The sequence below is a fragment of the Schistocerca cancellata genome, chromosome 6 (assembly GCF_023864275.1).
Source record: "Schistocerca cancellata isolate TAMUIC-IGC-003103 chromosome 6, iqSchCanc2.1, whole genome shotgun sequence".
Classification (NCBI taxonomy): Eukaryota; Metazoa; Arthropoda; class Insecta; order Orthoptera; family Acrididae; genus Schistocerca; species Schistocerca cancellata.
In genome coordinates, this window is record NC_064631.1 from 172,173,425 (window position 1) to 172,195,292 (window position 21,868).

At 43.2% G+C, this 21,868-nt stretch overlaps 2 protein-coding genes across 2 annotated transcripts in view; both read left to right on the forward strand.

Moving 5' to 3' along the window:
* Positions 1-3,671, forward strand: part of LOC126191458 (monocarboxylate transporter 1-like) — a 128,425-nt gene extending 124,754 nt beyond the window's left edge. The window contains exon 8 of the mRNA XM_049932335.1: positions 3,146-3,671. Within this exon, the coding sequence (XP_049788292.1) occupies positions 3,146-3,267 (122 nt within the window). The 3' untranslated portion in view covers positions 3,268-3,671. The remainder of the gene's footprint in view (positions 1-3,145) is intronic.
* A 6,572-nt stretch (positions 3,672-10,243) lies between these two features.
* LOC126088228 (monocarboxylate transporter 13-like) overlaps positions 10,244-21,868 on the forward strand; it is a 59,091-nt gene continuing 47,466 nt past the window's right edge. The window contains exon 1 of the mRNA XM_049906356.1: positions 10,244-10,253. Within this exon, the coding sequence (XP_049762313.1) occupies positions 10,244-10,253 (10 nt within the window). The remainder of the gene's footprint in view (positions 10,254-21,868) is intronic.

Sequence of the window (21,868 nt, forward strand, 5' to 3'; positions counted from 1 at the left end):
TACCCCCATGAAGACAACTGCTGCTGTACAGTGAAACTGTTAGTGAACGTATGAAAGGAACTGTATTAGCGTTCGGATGTGTGCCGGGTGACCAAGGGTGCGCACATCGAAAGTTGGTAGAATTTACCAGAAACTTCTTTTCATTTAACGCCCGTCTTTGTTCATCGAATACTATAAATAAACAGTGCTTTGAATTCCGATGAGTCATTTAGGCTAACCTTGCATGATGTTGCAACAGTTGATTAATCAAACATGATGGCAGTTATCCTAGGAGGAGACGAAGATGAAAACGAAGGAGAAAAAAATCAACCAAAGAGGTACAGTCTGATTCAAAGTGATTTTCTTCTTTTATAAACATAAATTTCTCTTCTTTGGTAACTTTCGGTAGAAAATCTTCTTCAGGAGATATTCCAACAACGGCGAATTCCTCAACAAAGAATGTACAATACGAAATGAAGATTCTCATCACGAAAGTGATAAGATTTGGAAGACGGTTGTGATATGCAGAAAGAGAAGATTAGGACATTCCCACAAAAGATAAACTGAGAAACAATCTATTTGGTAGGTCAAGGATGAAAAGTGTACGTATTACACAATACTGCCAAAGTCCTGATGAGGAAAAAGTAATGTTCGCTACATCATGTCTCGTTTCAGTTCTGGTTAGTAAAAACACCTCTCTTTTACAGAAAATGTGTGCATTTTTATCGACAAATTTTTAACAAAAATTTATTTCAAAAAATTTTAACTATTGATGCTGTTTCTTCCAGTAAGTTTCTTTCAGAAAAGAAAAAGGAAATGCTGGAGTTTAATGGAATTAATCGACATGTATGCTATTTTTTATTTTGTACCTTCAGCCGTAAAGATCGCAACGAGCGGGGTGGCGCAATGGTTAGCACACTGGACTCGCTTTCGGGAGGATGATGGTTCGAACCCGCGTTCGACATCCTGATTTAGGTTTTCCACGATATCCCTCTATCGTTTAAGACAAATGCCGGGTTGATTCCTTCGGAAGGGCGCGGTCGCATTCCTTCTCCAGTCTTCCCTAGGCCGAGCTTGTGCTCTGTGTCTAATGACCTCGTCGTCGACGAGACGTTAAACACTTATATCCTCTTCCCCCGTAAAGCCCTCCTACCAGTTGTTGGTTGGAGACGAAACTTTGTGACTGAACAGGATTCGAGACTGGCAGCAAATAAATATTACCTTTTGCTAAATAAGTTGTAGCAAATAGCATGGTATGTTTCCACTCCCAAAACAAATACTTGTACGTTACTTTTGATGATTTCAGGTACTCCACCGATTATTCCAGTGTCCTAAGAACTATAGAGCCAAATTTAACGTTATCTGATTACTAACTACGACATACGAGTGTAAGCTGCACGTGAAAGCCAGTCGGGGGAAACAGTTTGAGGGTTGCCTACACCCTAAGCAATTGCTTATTAGCATTGGCATAGAATGATTTAGCGAATTATGTTAACGCCGTGTCATACTCAACATGATGATCTGCAGTGTCATTTTCTTAACTGTCTTATACTGTCGTTTGTTATAGATGACGATTTTTAAAAATGAAAGCAACAGAGAGGTTGGAAATTTCTATTGACATGTGGTCCGATTGTCTCGAATGCCACTAGACTTTGCAGAATTTAGAGCACAGTCCGCCACGTTAGGACAAAGGAAAACAAAAACTAATCTGTCACTAAAACCTGTAAAACGTCTTAAGTCTGACGGAAATAACTTAGTAACTGCTGGTGTAACTCCCGAAAGCATTACCTTGCCTTTATGATACTATGAAACTTGTGAGCATTCTTTGGTGACACTTTTAACTTCTGTGATACTTTTAAATGTTTTAGTAAATATTAAAAACTTGTGATCATAAGCCCGAGGCTAAATAGTATTGCTAAATGAGGAGCAAAAATCAGTCGTTTCCTGTGACACCAATATTGTTCTTTTGTGACAGCAAATTTGCCGCTGTTGAGTGTGGCTAAAAGTATCTAACCTTTGTTCCTGTTGTATCAGCATATATGGTTGTTCACTCGTTACCTGTGTTGTGGCAGAATAATTATTCCATTGTTCATCGCGTTATACGTTGCCAATTTTCACTGTCCATGAGTGTAAAAATGTTATCACAATAACTTGCGACAGTTATACTTGAGTCAGAAGTGAGGACCATGTGAAGAAACCTATATTATTTCAAAAACAGAGCCTGCTTCTTAAATAATTAAAAAAAACTATGAAGTGTAGTGCGATTTTTGTGAGATAAAACCGAAAAAGTTTCATAAGTCTTAGAAACTCATTACCCTAACACTCGTAAGTTACTTGCTAGTTGTGCAGGTAAGTTCATATAATACAACCTAACTTCATTTGTTCCGTGTTCACAGACCGGCATTCGTATTAACTGATTTCCGAAACAATGTTCTGACCGTTAGCAAGGGATCTATTGCACGCACCTTGTGAATGCACAACCACTGTGTACTAGACGAACGATGCACTTCTGGCACAAATATATTAGTGTAGAAGTTTGTATTGGCAAATGAGACAAAGCGCGTATAGTTCCACATCGTTTACGGTCATAAAAATTTAGAAGCAATTGAGGAAGTCTAAGCAGCTTATCTATAGGCGCACCCACTCTTTGGATATTTGTAGCTGAGTATGGCGTAAACCGACAAAATTTTTCAAACATCGAACGCTGCATGAATGTTGCGACTGAGGGGAACCAAATTTCAGTTTGTACATCCAAGATATTTCCTTCGATATGGTCAGAGTTGAAAGAAGTCGCCTGGGACGCTGGTTCTCGAAAGCTATATAAATCGGGGACATTGGATAAGATGATAGTTGCGTATGTGGAGAGATCCAACCAGTCTCCTCCAATTCTCCTTTGTTTTTATTTTAAGTTCATAATAATGTGTAACTAATATATTTTTTTAACATTTCGACTTTTTCTGTAAAAAAAAAGGGGGTCGATTTTCATTCAAATGAAGATAGAATCTTCAGTGAAGTTTTAGCGGGTATCAAATAAATTCGCTGCGCTGTAAAAGTATTGAGGAAATTATATAACTTGGCTTTATGGTTAGCTTTTTTCCCACTGATGTGACTGGTTTAACGTAAGTGGAGTCGTGATTATATTATTTACCCCTCTTCCATTTTTCAGGCTACGTCCGTGACGAGACAGGAGACTACCCACTGTGTATTCATCTACTGACTGTGTTGATGCTCGTCGCCATGATGTCTTGGCTAATTGAGGGCGTCGTGCATTGGTGCCGCCGAAAGTGATGATTCAAGACTTGAGTTAGCGATGAAGAGATACCACACGGAGAACGATGGTGTCTCTCTTTAAATTGGAGAGGAATCTTGTATACGAAACATTATTGCAAATTTGTCAGCATCTTATGAAATCTCATTATGAAGTGAAGATATAAACACTGTGTTAATTTAACGAGTTTTAGTTTGACATGTGATAATTTGATATTTAATCGTATTACACTCTCCAATTTCTGTATGACTGCTCACGGACAATAACAATACCAATTTCTCAGTACCTACGATGGTACGTGAGGTACGAGGTTGTATGGCATGATGATCACGTACATTGTAGATACTTGTAGAATTTTCGAAGTTCTGTAAAACTACAAAATGTAAAATATGGACATGGAGCTCTTACCCAGATCAATCTGTCTCTTCAGTGTGTTTTTACCATGTAAACTAGAAGAATAAATATTTATTTTACGACTTTGCAATTCATGTATCTGGACGTAAATGTTCCATAAATCAAAGTATCTCTAGAATTATAAAATTACACTATTGTCTTTGACTACAGTATAAATATGGAAGTCCAACAGACAGTTCTGTATGAATTGTACAAAACACGTATTCAGTAGGGTGATCAGTGTGTAGGTGAGCGCCTACCCGGTACAATATTGGTTTCCTTCCTGATTTCCACAGATTCATTGTTATAATCCGCACGTTGATTTTAGGATGACTCTTAATTCTACATTCGCAGTTTTGCATCAATGACTATTCTCCTACTAAATACTAACGTATTTGGCGGCCTATGAAACATTATCCCTTTGCTCTTCTTTTCGAAACATAATACTGTTCTTTTTATCCTTGAATGCTGTGGTCCAAATGCAATACTGAAATCTTTTTCTTTAATTCAAAGAAAAGTATTGAAATAAATAAAGTTCTATTCACGACGCAGGTCCTTTCAGTTTAGACACTTCACTGTCGATGATTACTTTACTGGAAGTATCTGGCGCTGTCTGGCTTACAAGTTACATGAACGATTTTACTTTTGCAGATCTTGTGTTTAACTTGTCTGTCCCAGATTTATTTTTATCACATTCTTTTTTTCACATCTTATCCCGTCAAGAACATTTACGTTATTTTTTGTTTCTTATCTGATGATATAACATTTTACTCAGCAGGTCGTCAATTAAATTTTCTTCTGATCTGTATTACTGACACTTCAACGTTATCTTAGAAAATTGTTTTACTTTTGTCACTGTTCTAAGCATTTCTGTTACCTGCTTTGTTGCAATATAAATGTCTAAATTCAGCTGCAGACGGGGTGAACCATTTTAGCATGAGTAAGCCTTTCTATACTTCTACATTAATTCCACCTCCTTATACTTGAATAAATTTCACTCCTGTCTCTCTGTATTTAAACTTTACTCCCCCACAATGTCGAGCATGTTATCCGAAATGGCTTTATTTCTCTATGTCAAATGACAGTTAGTTTTTTAAGTACGGAAGTGCCCAAGAACTTGACAGTAGTTTCAACAATGACCATTACCACATTCACCGAACATTCTGTTTTAAATTTGACGCTTGCACGTACGTGTGCTCGCTTTCGTAACTGCCAGGTCTGCTAATAAATAGTCGGGCATGTTGGCATCTATAGCTTTTGAGACTCGTCTGCATGACTAAGACTCACCAGTCGTGTGAAACTATATTAAGTAGATACGTGTATACAACAGCTTAAGTAAAGAAGTTAAAACGTCCTTCCTGTTTTTCTTTTTTTAATTTTTCTTTGCCTGAAGTTCAGCACCTGTGGTTATTTTATCATTTGATATTTATTGTTGTTTCTTTATTTTTTTACTGTTTTGTTGTAGTTTTATTGTTTCCTTAAAGCATTTCTTGAGTATAACGAAAAGCTCAGTTTTGTTTTATAATAAAGTTGTACTGACTGCTAAAACGCATTGGTGCGTCCAAGTCCACAGATGATTGCCATTCCTCAGCCAATTGCTGCTGCAGTATTAGCGTATCAGTAAGTGACGATGTAAATCAAACAGAAGATGTTTACCTTCGATTCTGTATAACTTAAACCTTCTCTCTTAAGCATCAAGATTTTGCCGTTTCCAGTAGGGCATGTTATTCAAGGGGCGTTCAATAATAAATGCAATAAATATTTTTTTCCCAATTCCGGAAGAAAAAACGCGGAATTTGTGGAACATCGCAGGTTGTTCCCGCTTCAGCCCCTATAGATGCATGAACTTCCAGTAGGTGGCAGTGCCGTACGTAGCCTTCAAAATGGCGTCTGTAACGGAGATGTTTCAAGCAGAGAGCTCTCAGTGAGTTTCTTTTGGTAGAAAAGCGGAGCATCGCAGATATTAAGAGGCACTTGCACAAGGTCTATGGAGACCTGGCTGTGAACAAACGCACGGTCAGTCGTTGGGCGAGACGCCTGTCGTCATCACAACAAGGCCTCTCAAACACGTCCGATTTCCCGCGTGGCGGCCGGCCGCATACTCGTACAGCCGTGACTCCTGACATGTGTTCGTCTCCACAAAAATGCAACCGAAATTCTCCTTCTCCGTAACGTGGATTCTCACACAAGTCTGCACTCCAGAGAGGAGCTTACAAAACTTTATTCCACTGTTCTTCCTCATCCAGCCTACACCTTGGATCTCGCACCTAGTCCAGTGAAGAATGCACTCCACAGAAAGCAGTGCGTGGGGTATGGGGAGTTTATTGCTTCAGAAAGTTGTTGACTCGAACATCGACCAGTAGAGTGATACCATGCGCACATTCGGGTCCTCACTGTATGCTCGCGTATCGCCGTCGCACTCACCGTAAATTATGTTGAAGAATGGGGTTTTCTTTAAAAAAAAAAAAAAGGGTTTGTCGGGAATACGGTGTACTGGAATCTCGAATTAAATCAATCTGCTCTCAAGAAAGAAATATGTTGCATTACTTACTGAACGCCCCTCCTGCTATAGTGATTGCCACCCCAAATCGCGTATCATATCCGTGACACTCTCTCCCCTATTTCGCTTTAATACGAAACGAGCTGTCCTTCTTCGAACTTTTCGGATATCCTCTGTCACCTCTATCAGGTGGGGATCAAACTGCGTAGCAAGCTCCAGAAGAGGACGAACAAAGGTTGTGTAGGCAGTCTGTTTTGTACACGTGCTGCATCTTGTAAGCATTCTGTCAACGAAAAGCCGACTCTGGTTTGTCTTCCCACCAGCATTATTTAAGTGAGCTTTTCAGTTTGTTTCTAACTGCAATTTTTAGGTATGTAGTTGGATTGACAGCTTTGGGATTTGTTTGATTTATCGTGTTACCGAAATTTAACGGATTCCTTTTCTTATGTGGATGATTTCAAGGTTTTAATTACTTATGGGGAACTGATTCTCTTCGTACTATACAAATGCAATGTCTAAATCATTTCTGAAATAATTCTGACCTTCTGATGACTTTACTGGATGGTAAATGACAGCATAATCCCAAAACAATCTAGAATAGCTGTTCAGATTGTATCCGGAATCATATATATAGGTAGCAGAGGGCCCATAACACTCTTTTGTGGAACGGCAGGGATCACTTCTACCACAAACTGTGACCTTTCTGACAGGAAATCACGAATCAAGTCACGCAACTGAGACGACAATACATCGCAACGAAGTTTGATTAGAAGTCGATTGTGAGGAGCAGTATCCAATGTCTTTTGGAAATCTAGAAATAAGGAATCAACATGAGTTTCCCTGCCGATAGCAAGATTACTTCGTGAGAATAAAGAGCTTTCAGTGTTTCAAAAGAACGATATTCTTTGTATCCGCGGTGTCTGTGTGTCAACAAATCATTTTCCTCGAGGTAATTCGTAATGTTCGAACACAGTAGATATTCTGCAACTTCACATCATATCGACGTGAGTGATGTGGGTCTGTAATACATCGGATTACTCTTACGTTCATTCTTGAGTATCGATGGGACCTGTGTAAGTTTCCGGTCTCTAATACGGATCTTTCGTAGAGCGAGAGGTTGTGTATAATTAAGTGCGGAGCTGTTATATCAGCATACTCTGAAGGGAATGTAATTGGTACGCATTTTAGAACAGAGGACTTGCGTTTAGTAAGTGATTTAAACTGGCTTGCTACACCCAGGATATCTACTTCTACTTCTAAGCTAATCGTGTTGGTAGCAGTTCCTAATTCGAATTCTGGACTAATCACGTCCGTCTTCTTTGGTGAAGGAACTTAGGAAAATTGAATTTAATAACTCCTTTCAGTGGCACTTCATCGGTAACATTACCATCACTATCCCTTAGTGGAGGTATTGATTCTGTCTTCCCGCTGGTGTATTTCACGTCCAGAATCTCTTTGCATCTTCTATCAGATTTCTAGGTAGAGTTTCGTTGTTGGAACTATTAAAAGTGTCTCGCACTGAAATTAGCGCTAAATTTCGAGCTTCGCCAGTTCTAGAGATTTTGCTCTTTTCGTCGCCTCTGCAACAGTATAAAGGCAAGTCAGGTCCGACTTTCATTAATTTATTTGGTATAAGTCACTCCATTGCTTCCGATACTACTTCTTTGAATTTAAGGCACATACGGCCTACGCTTACATAGTTCAGAGGGGAAGGCGGCTGTCTCGTAGGAAGGCGTCAATTGATATTTTTATCTGGTTTCTTAAATAGATATATTTTGCTTTTATTTTAGGTGAGTTTTGGTGTTACGGTATTCAGTCTCGCCACAACGACGTTGTGATCAGTAATCCCTGCATCCGTCATAATGCTCCCTATTTATTTGGGATTATTTGTCGCGAGTGATTTTTCCCAGACATTTACACTTCGAGTGGAATGCTGAACAAACTGTTCAAATATTTGGTTAGAGGGACATCTGCAACTGAGCTTCATAAAACACTGCGGTAACAATGGTCATGGGGTAGTGAAATGCACATATACATATGTCGACGGTACCGCTTACAAAAGGTATAAGAGGGCAATGCATTGGCGGAGCTGTCATTTGCGCTCAGGTGATTCATGTGAAAAGGTACCCGACGTGATAAAGGCCGCATGACGGACATTAGCGGACTTTGAACGGGGAACAGTATTTCGAGACAGACGCGTGGTACATTTCATTTCTAAAATCGTAGGGAATTCAGTGTTCCAAGATCCACAGTCTCAAGAGCGTACAGAGAATACCAAAATTCAGGTATTACGTCTCACCACGGACAACGCAGTGGCCGACGGCCCTCACAAAATGACCGAAAGCAGTGGCGTTTCCGTAGAGTTGTCATTTCTAACAGACAAGCAACGCTTCGTGAAATAACCACAGAAATCAGTGTGGGAAGTACGATGATTGTATCCATTAAGAGAGACCAGCGTATTTTGGCGTTAATAGGCTGTGGCAGCAGACGAGTACCTATGTGTATTAAACCGGGGACCTAGAAACAATGGAGAGGCTTCGTCCCCACCCTAGCCCTCAGTGGTCCACACCGAACCCAGGTTATTGTGTGGTTTTCTCTCTCAGTGGATGCCCCGGGAACGCCTCATGGTGGACGCGTACGTGGAGACAGTGTTTACGCAGCAATCGCCGACATAGTTTAACTGAGGCGGAATAAGAGGAACCAGCCCGCATTCGCCGAGGCAGATGGAAAACCGCCTTAGAAACCACCCACAGGCTCGCTGGCACACTGGACCTCGACACAAAGCCGCCGGGCGGATTCGTGCCAGGGACTGGCACGCCTTCCCGCTCGGGAACCTGCGCGTTAGACCGCGCGGCTAGCCGGTCATTGACTACAGCGCTTCTCCTGGGCTCGTGACCATATCAGTTAGGCCCTAGACTACTGGGACTGGGAAGCTGTGGTCTGGTCATATAAGACCCGTTTTCCGTTGTGTTGCGGCCCCATGTAGTAAGTGTTGCTTCACGCAGTGGAGAATGGCAAAACAGGAGCACTCCGGTGACCGAGGCGTTCAAATGGTTCAAATGGCTCTGAGCACTATGCGACTTAACTTCTGAGGTCATCAGTCGCCTAGAACTTAGAACTAATTAAACCTAACTAACCTACGGACATCACACACATCCATGCCCGAGGCAGGATTCGAACCTGCGACCGTAGCGGTCACGCGGTTCCAGACTGAAGCGGCTTTAACCGCACGGCCACAACGGCCGGCACCGAGGCGTTGCGAAGTAGGCTAGCACAGATAGCCTTCCTGACAACACCAGTCTACCAATAGATTGACGCAAGGACGCACACAGACCGAGCGCCAAGCAAAGCCTGGAGAGTGCTGAGTAAGGGGAAGTGAGGTCAGCACATTAAGTTACGCTGCAATATACTGCGGGAGTAATAACAAAAAGCTACCACCGAGGGTAAAAAAGTCCTCCGGCTGGATATAAATAGTGGAGCGCAGGCAGCAACAGACAGAAGCCATTAGGAAGGAGTTCGGATCAGAGGACGGACGTGGTCCTTGTCCGAATGTTCAGTCTTCGTAGGTGATGATTCCAGAAGTCTGTTCCAGCTCGCAGGAGTCATCCGTTCGCCGCCAGATGTCAGCTTCAGCTCTGGAGGTCGGACCGAGTTCGGTCGACACCATGGCTGACTAACTACAGCGAGAACTTCCAGTAGGACCGGCCGCAGCGCGGTCTTTGTCACAGGCGCTGCCGGGGACAACGCCCGGACTTCACGTCAACCCGGCCCCACGGCGCGTGGTCCTTCCATGACGGGACCTCGCGGACATCGCGACTGACGGCTTCGGAGCCGCCGGTGCAGCAGGCGTCGGCAGCTGACGTCATGGCGACGCGGCTCCGTGGGCGTGCCCATACTGGGGCGCCGGGCGGCGACGAGTTCATCTCAACCGCAGGGCATCCTGGTTTCAGCGGAGACTGGTGGCCTGAGGCTCCCGAGTGTGATCAGCAGGGCGCGTTGCGCGCATTTTCGGAGAATCTACACAGCAGCAGCCAGGCGGAAGGATCCGCAGGCCTGGGCGGCGACGACGAGGGATAAATTGTAAAGAAAGTTGAATAGTCAACATGGCGGCGAGTGAGTGACGTGCGTTAGCTTGGCTCGCAAGTTTACGTGAAATCTGGAGGTGTTTTAAGCAGTTAGGCTAGTCTACATATACTAAAGCCGTATATCTACTGCCGAGTGTCGTATTTTACATCACATACTGAGCACCAATTACACGGAATCGTACTAAAAATGGAAAATCGCCGAACAACGCGCAGTGCAGCCAACGGCCAGGCCGGAGACAGCGCAGGTGTGGAGTCCACACCGGGAGCTGCGGCCGCTCCGCCCGGGATCGCTGACATCGCCGCACTCGTGAAGGCTGAGGTGAGTGCCGCGCTGCAGGCTAAGGAGACGCTCGGGCTCGTTGTTCAAACCATCACTGATGCTGTCACTGCAGCAGTGACGGACAAAATACAGAAAACTCTGGAGGCGAATGCGAGCGAGATCCGTGCACTGGACACATCTTTAAAAGCAAGTGAGGAGAAAGCACGACTGCTCGAACAGAAATTGATCGAGAAGACGGACAAGCTCGAACAATATCAGAGACGCAATAATCTCAGACTGTTCGGCATTCCAGAGAGCAGCAGAGAGAACACAGATGAGCTTGTGATAAACCTTGTCCAAGAAAAGCTAGGCGTGCAGGTGACTCTGAGTGACATTGACAGAAGTCATAGAGTGGGTCGTAGGTCGCCAGGTTCTACAAAACCAAGGCCTATAATTGTGAAATTTATGTCGTATAGGAAGAGATCTGAAATCTTCAGAGCAAAGAAGAATCTCGCGAAGTCGGGTCTGACAGTACGCGAGGATCTGACCTCTGAAAGACTAAACATTTTGAAGAGCGCGATTTCGAAATTTGGGCTACATAACGTATGGACAAATGACGGCAGGATAATGGTTAAGACCGAAAACGGAAAGAAAACAATTTGCAGTGTTAATGAACTCGAAAGCCTGTGCTTTAGAAGCTAAATCATGTCTAATCTTGCTGCCACTAACCTGTATGTTTATATTGTTTACACTGTCAACCATATCGTAACTAATGTATCATCAAATTGTTCGTTTCTCTAAATAACTATTTTTTTTATCTCTAATTATTTTTTCTCGTGTAATATTTGTTATTATTTGTATTATCAAAATGGTTCAAATGGCTCTGAGCACTATGGGACTTAACATCTATGGTCATCAGTCCCCTAGAACTTAGAACTACTTAAACCTAACTAACCTAAGGACAGCACACAACACCCAGCCATCACGAGGTAGAGAAAATCCCTGACCCCGCCGGGAATCGAACCCGGGAACCCGGGCGTGGGAAGCAAGAACGCTACCGCACGACCACGAGATGCGGGCATTTGTATTATCAACTCTTCGTTTCTCCACATAACTATTTTCATTTTTAATTGTTTTTCTCATGTAATTTTGTTAATTATTGCATTAGGTAGTCTCACTTCCATCCTTAATTAGCAACCCACCATCATACTTTAGTTGTTATCCTCATAAGTGCAATTAATATCACACTATTTCATAACGTGCAGATTACTCCCGTTGTATTTAGCGAAATTCCTTCCCCTGCCAGCCCACTGCTACTTCCATAACCGTTGCAGACCTCGCTGACCTTGGCCGCAGATCCCGTTGTCTCCCCGGGGACCTACCCCCTCCCGGCCGCTTTCACTGCACAGAACTGGGAGGACACTCCCTCACCCGCCTCTCCTTCACACGCTTTCCGCATTCCTCATGCCAGACCCTCTTGTCACCGCCAACCACGACCCGCAAATATCGGTCGGCAGCCTCCTCGGGCAATCAACACCCGAACGCACCAAGCTGCATATTGCACATGCAAATGTCCAGTCTCTGCCAGCTCACTTCGACGAGTTCAAATATATATTTCAAACTGCTGATATACACGTAATACTTTTGTCAGAAACTTGGCTGAAACCAAGTATTCCTACAACTTCCGTAAACCTAGATGGCTATATCTTTCTCAGGCACGACAGATGCAACAGACGAGGGGGCGGAGTAGGGGCGTACATACGCTCTGATTTGTCACCTACAGTACTACACACATCCGACAACAATGTAGATAAACAAGTGGAATATATGTTCATAGAGATCAAATCACTTAACAGAAAGTGCTTAATATGTGTCCTTTACAAACCTCCTAAAGTAGGTGGGTTCGCCTGCTTCGAAACTGCCCTCTCTAGTCTCGAATCGTCATATGAACATGTAATTATAGCTGGTGACACTAACATTAATTTTCTGTGCAATAGTCCTTCCACTGGGAAATTTAAGAGGATGCTTTCTTCCTCAAATATGACGCTACTTCAGCTGGCACCTACTCATCACACGACTACCAGTCACACGTTCATAGATATATTCGCAACGAAATCTCCGAACAGAATAATCCGCACCTCTCAAATATCTGCGCCTGGCATGTCTGCCCATGACATCATTTCCATGACGTATTCACTAGAATGTCCTAGAAAGAAACAAAAACTGTCTACATACCGAGACCTCAAACGCATAAATTTGCCTGAACTCGAAACTGAGGCACAAAAAATAGTTTGGGGGATGACCTCTACTCCCCTCATGGACATAAACGACAAACTCCACGATTTCACAAACAAAATTACTCAGCTATATGACAAATATGCTCCAATAAAGACCAGAAAAGTAAAAAGGCAACCTGCACCTTGGCTGACTGATGAACTAAAACAGCTCATGAATCTCAGAGATGCTGCACATCGAGCATACAAGATACACCCTACACCTGAAAATCACGCTGTATACAAGCAGAAACGAAACAAAGTCAGTCAAGCGGTGAGAAACGCTAAGCTCAGACATGCCCGTACATTAGCTGACAATAGATGTAGACCAGCTATCCTGTGGAAAAATCTCCGTAGTCTCGGTTTAGGCAAAATAAAAGTTGCAGAAAATCCCATGGTCCCAGCTGAAGAACTAAACCGATTCTTCACATTACCTGCAACCAAAATTGATCCGCAAAAAAAACAGAGAATCATTGATTACTTCATTGGGATGAACGACTGTAGCAAAGAAAAATTCTATCTACAGCACGTCACTTGCAGTACTGTCAAGAAAGCCATAATGCGGATTAGATCAGCATCTACTGGACATGATGGTATCACTATCCAGATGGTAAAACTTATTATTGACCAACTACTGCCCTCTATAACAGACATTTTCAACGATTCATTAATCACAAGTGTTTTCCCTGAGGCCTGGAAACTGGGACAAATTAAGCCACTGCCTAAAAAGGACATCGCCACAGCAGCCTCTGACTACCGCCCCATCTGCCTTCTTCCTGCACTATCAAAGGCCTTAGAATATATAGTTCATGACCAGCTCACCAACTACCTAACTACTAACAACCTACTAGACGAATACCAATCAGGTTTCCGTAAACATCGAAGCACAACATCCGCTCTGATAAAGGTGACAGATGACCTGAAACTTGCCATGGACAGACAAGAAGCGACTATTATTTGCTTCTTAGATTTCAGCAAAGCATTTGATACTGTCGACTTCGACATCTTACTAGCCAAACTTAGCGGTCTAAATTTCTCACAAAGCGCAATGCAATGGTTTCGCTCATACATGATGTCTCGTCAGCAACGCGTCCTGTCTGGGGATATAAAATCACAATGGCGGCAGGTAGTGTCAGGCGTTCCCCAAGGCTCAGTATTAGGTCCTATACTCTTCTCTCTTTATGTCAATGATGTGTCATCGGTCCTGACCTATTGCAAATACCATATGTATGCTGATGACCTTCAGTTGTATCTAAGTGCGAAACCAAGCAATCTCAAGAAAGCTATTGAAAATTTCAATACTGACCTCGATGCGCTGTCAAACTGGGCACAGGACATAGGTCTAAAACTAAACCCATCTAAAACCCAAGCGGTACTTGTTGGTCACTCTAAGCTCATTAGCCCAAAACATCGGGAATCCGTACCACCTCTTATCCTAAATGGAACAAATATTAACTTCTCGCCATCAGCAAAGAGTTTGGGAGTAATAATTGATGAAAATCTAAATTGGACAGAGCACGTAACTGCAGTGTGCAAAAAAGCATCAGCATCCCTTCATGTCCTACAAAAATATAAAAAACTCTTCCCTTTCGATCTGAAAAAGAAATTAGTACAAACGCTTATACTCCCAATCATTGACTACAGCGATATTATCCTACAAGGCCTCTCTCAGGAAAATTCCCGACGTCTAGAACTGGTCACGAATGCCTGCGTCCGATATATCTGTGACGTTCGACTTTTTGATCACATTTCACCAGCATATGCAAAATTGTCCTGGCTGCGTGCAGACAAACGCAGAGATTTCCATACACTCTGTCTCATCTACTGCCTTATAAATGTACACTGTCCCTCATATCTCTCCTCTTCCCTAACACTCATGTCGGAACAACATGACAGAAACACACGTTCCCATCATAATAAAATCCTCTCCGTTCCACTGCATCGCTCAGTCACCTTCTCCAAGTCCTTTACAGTAGCGGGAACCCGACTCTGGAATAACCTCCCTCGTTATGTTAGAGAACTTAAAAACATGACTGGCTTCAAAAAACAGTTAATGACGTATCTACTTAAGCAACAGTAATGCCTTCCTCTGTACATGAGTGCACTTCACCTCATTACTTCCCTCTCTCCCCCTCCTTAAACCTCCCTTACCCAAAACTCGCTATACTAGTAAACATCTACTTTACACACCAATATATTAATGTACATCTGCACAAACCTTCATTATTATTGCCACTCTTTCTCATGTTTGTCATTATTATTTGATTTTTTTTACTGTTATTATTATTGCTTTCACCATGTATAGCACCTGATGTAAAAATACTGCCAGCATTTACTTTATTAGGTCTTAGTCATATTCATCATTATTATTTGATTTTTTGTTTTACTGTTATTATTATTGCTTTTATCATAATCTGTATGTATAGCAACTGTTGTAAAAATACTTCCGCATTTACTTTATTAGGTCTTAGTCACTACTCTTTATTCATATTGTCACTAGAGTAAGCTAATTTTCTCATTTAAACTATGTTCATGATGTAACTCTGATGTGTGAAATGCTGCATGTGTGAAACACTGGTCCGATGTAAGAGAGGGCCTGATGGCCCTAATCTGATCAGGTTAAATAAATAAATAAATAAATAAATAAATAAATAAATAAATAAATAATTGTAAAACTCCACGCCGTCTCAGTCTTTGGCGCAGCCACTGTGTCTGCTGCTAACAAGTGGTGCAGAAGTCGTAACAGTTGGTAAAAGCTGATGGTAGTGTTCAAATGTAGCGTAGACCCGACAAAGCTGTGGGCCCAAATTGTAAACAAGGCACTGTGCAGGCTGGTGGCTGCTCCATAATGGTGTAGGCCGTGTTTATGTGAAATGGGCTGGGTCCTCTGGTCCAACTGAACGTATCATTGAAGGGAGAATGCTGTGTTAGGCTGCTTGGAGACCATTTACAGGCACTCATGGGGTTGGTGTTCCCAAACAACGATGGAATTTTATGAGTGACAATGAGCCATGTCACCGGGGCACAATTGTTCGCAATTGGTTTGAAGAACATTCTGAACAACTCGAGTGAATGATTTGACCACCCAGATAGCCCGACATAAATTCCATCGAAGATTTATGGGACATAATCGATAGGTCAGTTCGTGCACAAAATTCCGCACCGGCAACGCTTTCGCGATTATGGGCAACTACAGAGGTAGCGTGGACCAAGATTTTCTGCAGGGGACGTCCAACGGCTTGTGGAGTCCATGCCACATCGAGGTGCTGCACTGTGCCAGGCGAAGAAAGATTCGACACGATATTAGGAGGTATCCCACACCTTTCGTCACCTCGGTGTACTTTGTAAATATTAAAGTTGTACAAATAAAATTTCTTTGTTTCATTTTCCCTTTGTCACGTAACGCACTTCACTAACAGTGCCTACGCCCATCGAGTCCCTTAGTAACAATTAGGCTTGTTCTATATTCACACTGAAGCAACCATTTCTACATTGCACTTTCATTCGGATTATGCAGGTAACAACTGATCACGAAGCCTTTTCATTTACGTTCTACTATCAAAGCGTTTCTCCACCAAAATTACTTATTCTCTCACAATACACTCTTTTACTCAGAAATCCTATTATTAATCCCGCGCGCCTCTTCTCGGAACAACTGAATTACCCGAGCACCTATCTTCTACGAAAAGACGTAACACATTCACTCTTAATTACACTTTCTATCAATTCCTTCATACTGTTTAATAGCGACGGGGCTATGCGCAAAAGCATTATACAGCAAGACAGTTCTCTCTCAGAGTAAAGGCGTGCTCAGCCTCGAAGGTCCAGAAGCCAGCGATAAATAAGGAGTACAATACCGATGCCTTACAATATCAAAGACTGCACTACTGCTTAAGCAACTAGTAACTTGGTAATATTCATAACAGTCGGCGCCTAAAGTCTTTGAAACTGGAACTGACATACTCTTAGTGAAGTCTGAGGTGTTCCGCTTATGTCATATATCTTGCATGCCAGGTGCGATAGTTTCGTTACGGCTAGCTCTCCCAAGGATCTCGATAATTCTGACTGAAAGTCATCTATTCCAGGAGTCCTGTTTCCACCTAGAGTCTCAGTGCCCTGTTAGATTCTTTTCGCAGTATCATATCTTCCATCCTATCCTCATTTATTTTCTCTTTCCTTTCTATAAGAGTGTCTTCAAAAGCCGGCCGGTGTGGCCGAGTGGTTCTAGGCGCCTCAATCTGGAACCGCGCGACCGCTACGGTCGCAGGTTCGAATCTTGCCTCACGCATGCATGTGTGTGATGTCCTTAGGTTAGTTAGGTTTAAGTAGTTCCAAGTTCTAGGGGACTGATGACCCCAGATGTTAAGTCCCATAGTGCTCAGAGCCATTTGAACCATTTTTTGTCTTCAAAATCATTTACCTTGTAAAGCCCATGCATATATTCCTTCCACCTTTCAGCTTTCCTTTATTTGCTTAGTACTGGCTTGGCATCTAAGCGCTGCGTATTCATTCGGTCTCTTCTGTTCGTTCGAAAGATCGCTTCAATACCCCTGCAGCCTTGCACGTGTCCTCTATGCATCCCTGCTTTGCCATTTTGCATTTTCTGTCAGTCTAATTTTTCAACTGTGAGCATCCACATTTGCTTACTTCATTTACTGTATTTTTATATTTTTCTGTAGAGTCAGATAATTAACCACTTCAGTTGTAAATAGTGTTACAGGTTCAAAATCACGACTGGTTTTTCACAGTTATAACCCCATATTCAGTTGTACAAGAACCATGAGGCGCGTGGTTGCTCACACTGTGAAATTTAGCTACGGGCCGGTGACAGCGGCATGTGAAGCTGTGGATGTAGTTCACGTGCAGCTGTCACCTGAGTTCAGACGTGTTCACAGCAGGTGACGGCCAAGCGCCTTCCAGGCTTCAAATGGTTCAATTGGCTCTGAGCACCATGGGACTTAACATCTGTGGTCATCAGTCCCCTAGAACATAGAACTACTTAAACCTAACTAACCTTATGACATCACACCCATCCATGCCCGAGGTAGGATTCGAACCTGCGACCGTAGCAGCGCCTTCCAGGATTCGGGGGAAAGCTATTTCACTCCAGCATCGTGTTGTAACTGCCTTCACGCGATGAGGTAACTAACGTTACGAAACAGGTCGTGCTTGTTAAATAAAGTAACCACACAGCTGGAGCAGGTTTGTCCAGTGCTCACGACTATTGTATATGTGCTGATGAAAAACTCCATGCCACGTGGGAACGAGGTAGTAAAGAAACATTTAGAATACGTTCATAGGCTGGTATGGTGCTCCTTCGGAAAAAAAATAGTTCAAATGGCTCTCAGCACTGTGGGACGTAACATCTGAGGTCATCTGTCCTCTAGACTTAGAACAACTTAAAACTATCTCACCTAAGGAAATCACACACATCCTCGCCCGAGGCAGGATTCGAGCCTGAGACCGTAGTAGCAGCACGGTTCCGGACTGAAGCGCCTAGAACCACTCGGCCACAGCGGCCGGCTTTGGAAAAAAAGGAAGGATAAAATATACGCTGTCCTCAGTGAAAGGAATAATAGCGAGAGCTGCTGCCTGAAATCTGTGTGTAGGAAATGTGAACCAAATCTACATTAACTGGAGGACAAACATATTTCACCATGCTATCGATTGTCTCACTGATCACAGGTAATTATCGAACGAGTCATTTCGAGTGGTATCCGCGTTGATAACACGCAGCGAATTTTGCTTCAGGCAACACAGTGAGTGGAGTCGTGACAGTGGAATGATATCTCCAGAGCCCCCGGTGCTGCGGTCCTGCTGAGCATTTACATCCAGGTAAAGTAGCAAGGCATTATCATAGCAGTTATCACGTTTCTGCTGTTCACTTCATGTCACGTAACTTGAGACATCTTTATGCGATTTCACGGTACACACGTAAGAAGCAGTACTGGGTGGAAGGGAGTTTCCTCGTCTTCTCTTACAAATCTGGATTCTGTCGTTAAACAGATCACCTATCCCTAAATCATACTGGCACATTTATCATACTCCACAACCACTAAACTTTTATGAAACTTCTAACCGGTGTCTTTCTACGGCTATTGACTACTGGAAAGAGTGCATTTGCACCATCAGGTGTACAATTTCATATTTATTCTCCACCATTTTCAGTTATAACAACCATATTCACAGGTGAGAAACAGTAAACGTCAATGAATGTTCTACAATTGGCATGTCGTATTTGACGAAAATGTATTTTGAATCCATTGTTGTATACAGTTTTTTTCTTGTGGAGATCGTTGTTGCAAATGAAACCAATAGAGAATGTATATACCCTAAATGTTTCTATCATTATCACGTGAAAACGCTGCATGCATTGTTGTCGTTTTAAGGAGTGTTGATCAAAATTTCTCTGGAAAATCCCGACACCTTTTTTGCAGTCATTACAACTGAATGCTGGGATGTTTTCTGCAATGCCTTGGTTAGTCCTCTCCTCCCTGCGTCGTTTCTAGCACAATCAAGTTGGTGCGCCGTACGTAAGGACTTCCATGGCCTTTAATTATTTGTTTTCTTCGAGTCTAAGCTGTTACTGCTAATTTAATAGTTTTTGGTTGAGAGCACGAGAGTTTTATAATACACACATCAAAAAAAGTTTTGCATCACCACGGTTCCGAGAGTTCCGGAACCTGTACAGAAAACTGGAACAGAGATCAACATAAACACATAAACATTATTTCCGCCCTTTTTATTGCTCATGGAAACCACACATTGCATGTCGTACCACCATACACCGAGACCTTCAGAGGTGGTGGTCCAGATTCTTGTACACATCGGTGCCTCTAATACCCAGTAGCACGTCCCCTTGCATTCATGCATGCCTGTATTCGTCGTGACATACTATCCACAAGTTCATCGAGGCAATGTTGGTCCTGATTGTCCCACTGCTCAAAGGCGTTTCCTCGTAGATCCCTCAGAGTGGTTGGTGGGTAACGTCGTCCATCTATCCCAAGCATCTTCGATAGGTTTCGTGCCTGGAGAATATGCTGGCCACTCTAGTCGAGCGACGTCGTTATCCTGAAGGAGGTCATTCACAAAATGTGGACGATGGGGGCGCGAATTGTCGTCGATGAAGACGAATGCCTCGCCAATATGCTGCCAATATGGTTGCACTATTGGTCGGAGGAAGGCATTCACGTATCGTACAGCCGTTACGGCGCTTTCCATGACCACCAGCGGCGTACGTCGGCCCTACACGAAGCCACTCCAAAACATCAGGGAACCTCCACATTGCTGCACTCGCTGGACAGTGTATCTAAGGCGTTCAGCCTGACTGGGTTGCTTCCAAACACGTCTCCGACGATTGTCTGGCTGAAGATATACGCGACACGCATCGGTGAAGAGAACGTGATGCCAATCCTGAGCGGTCAATTCAGCTTGTTGGTGGGCCCATCTGTACCGCGCTGCATTATATCTTGGTTCAAAAGATGGACCTCGCCATGAACGTCGGGAGTGAAGTTGCGCATCATGCAGCCTATTGCGCGCAGTTTTAGTCGTAACACGACATCCTGTGGCTGCACGAAATGCATTATTCAACATGATGGCGTTGCTGTCAGGATTCCTACGAACCATAATCCGTAGGTAATAGTCATCCACTGCAGTAGTAGCCCTTGGGCGGCCCGAGCGAGGCACGTTATCGAAAGTTCCTGTCTCTCTATATCTCCTCCATGTCCGAACAACATCGCTTTGGTTCACACGGAGACGTCTGGACACTTCCCTTGTTGAGAGCCCTTCCTGGCACAAAGTAACAATGCAGATGCGATATAACCGCGGTACTGACCGTCTAGGCATCGTTGAACTACAGACAAAACGAGCCGTGTACCTCCTCCCTGGTGGAATGGCTGTAACTGATCGGCTGTCGGACCCCCTCCGTCTAATAGACGCTGCTCGTATATGGTTGTTTTCATTTTTGGGTGGGTTTAGTGACATCTCTGAACAATCGAAGGGACTATGTCTGTGATACAATATCCACAGTCAACGTCTATTTTCAGTAGTTCTGGGAACTGGGGTGATGCAAAACTTCTTTTGCGGTGTGTAGTGTAGCAATGTCAGTCTGTTTCCATCGCTAGCTATCAAATTCTTACAAAAAAAGTATTCATTATGGTATCACATTGGATCTTTTATGGTGTTAGAGGAGCGCTACAGGTGATGCGTAAAGCTTTGTGTCGTGCAGTTATCAGCATACACGAGTGGGCCTTCGGCTCCGAAAGCCCATATTAATGATGTTCGTTGAATGGTTCGCACGCTGACACTAGGTGATGGCCCAGCATTGAAATCTGCCGTAATTTGCCGAAGGGTTGCACTTCTGTCACGTTGAACGTTTCTCTTCAGTCATTGGTACCGTTCTTGCAGGATCTTTTTCCAGCCGCAGTGATGTCGAAGATTTATGTTTTACCGGATTTGTGATATTCACGGTACACTCGTGACATGGTCTTACGGGAAATACGATGATAACTGTTCGCTTACAAGCATGAGAAACAGATACAAGCGTAAGATGTGCCGAAGTAGGAGTGTACAGCGAGTGGTATGACCACACGAAGCGAATAGGGCAAAGGCAGATGACACACTGAGCTGAGGTCCAAAGAAAAAGTAGCTCACCGATAAAATAGTGACTTCTTTCTACTGATCCACGCTGGTATGCCGTCTGTGACCCTTAAAAAGTAGGATTTATGGAAGAGATAAGAAGATCCGACACCAGTGGTACGTTTAGCAAATGGGAAAGCATCACAAAAACTTTCATCAGCGTTCCGCATCGAACGCTATGAGTGTTGGAGCGTATGTTACAGTGTGACAGTGTGGTGGTTGCTAAAGTGCAAAAACTGTGCAGTCTACGGAGAGAGGGAAGCACCTTCCACATACATCACGCGAAATTACCGTTACTGGTAGATAACCATGGCTTACCTTCCTCCTGATGTGGTTACGATGCTACAACAAAACAACTGAGGCAACATGAAAGAAACTTTGTATGGAATACTTCTGCTGTCAGAAACGAATGGTATATTTAGTATCTGACAGTGATTAGGATTTGTCATCGATACGGAGGAAAGGTCAGATTTT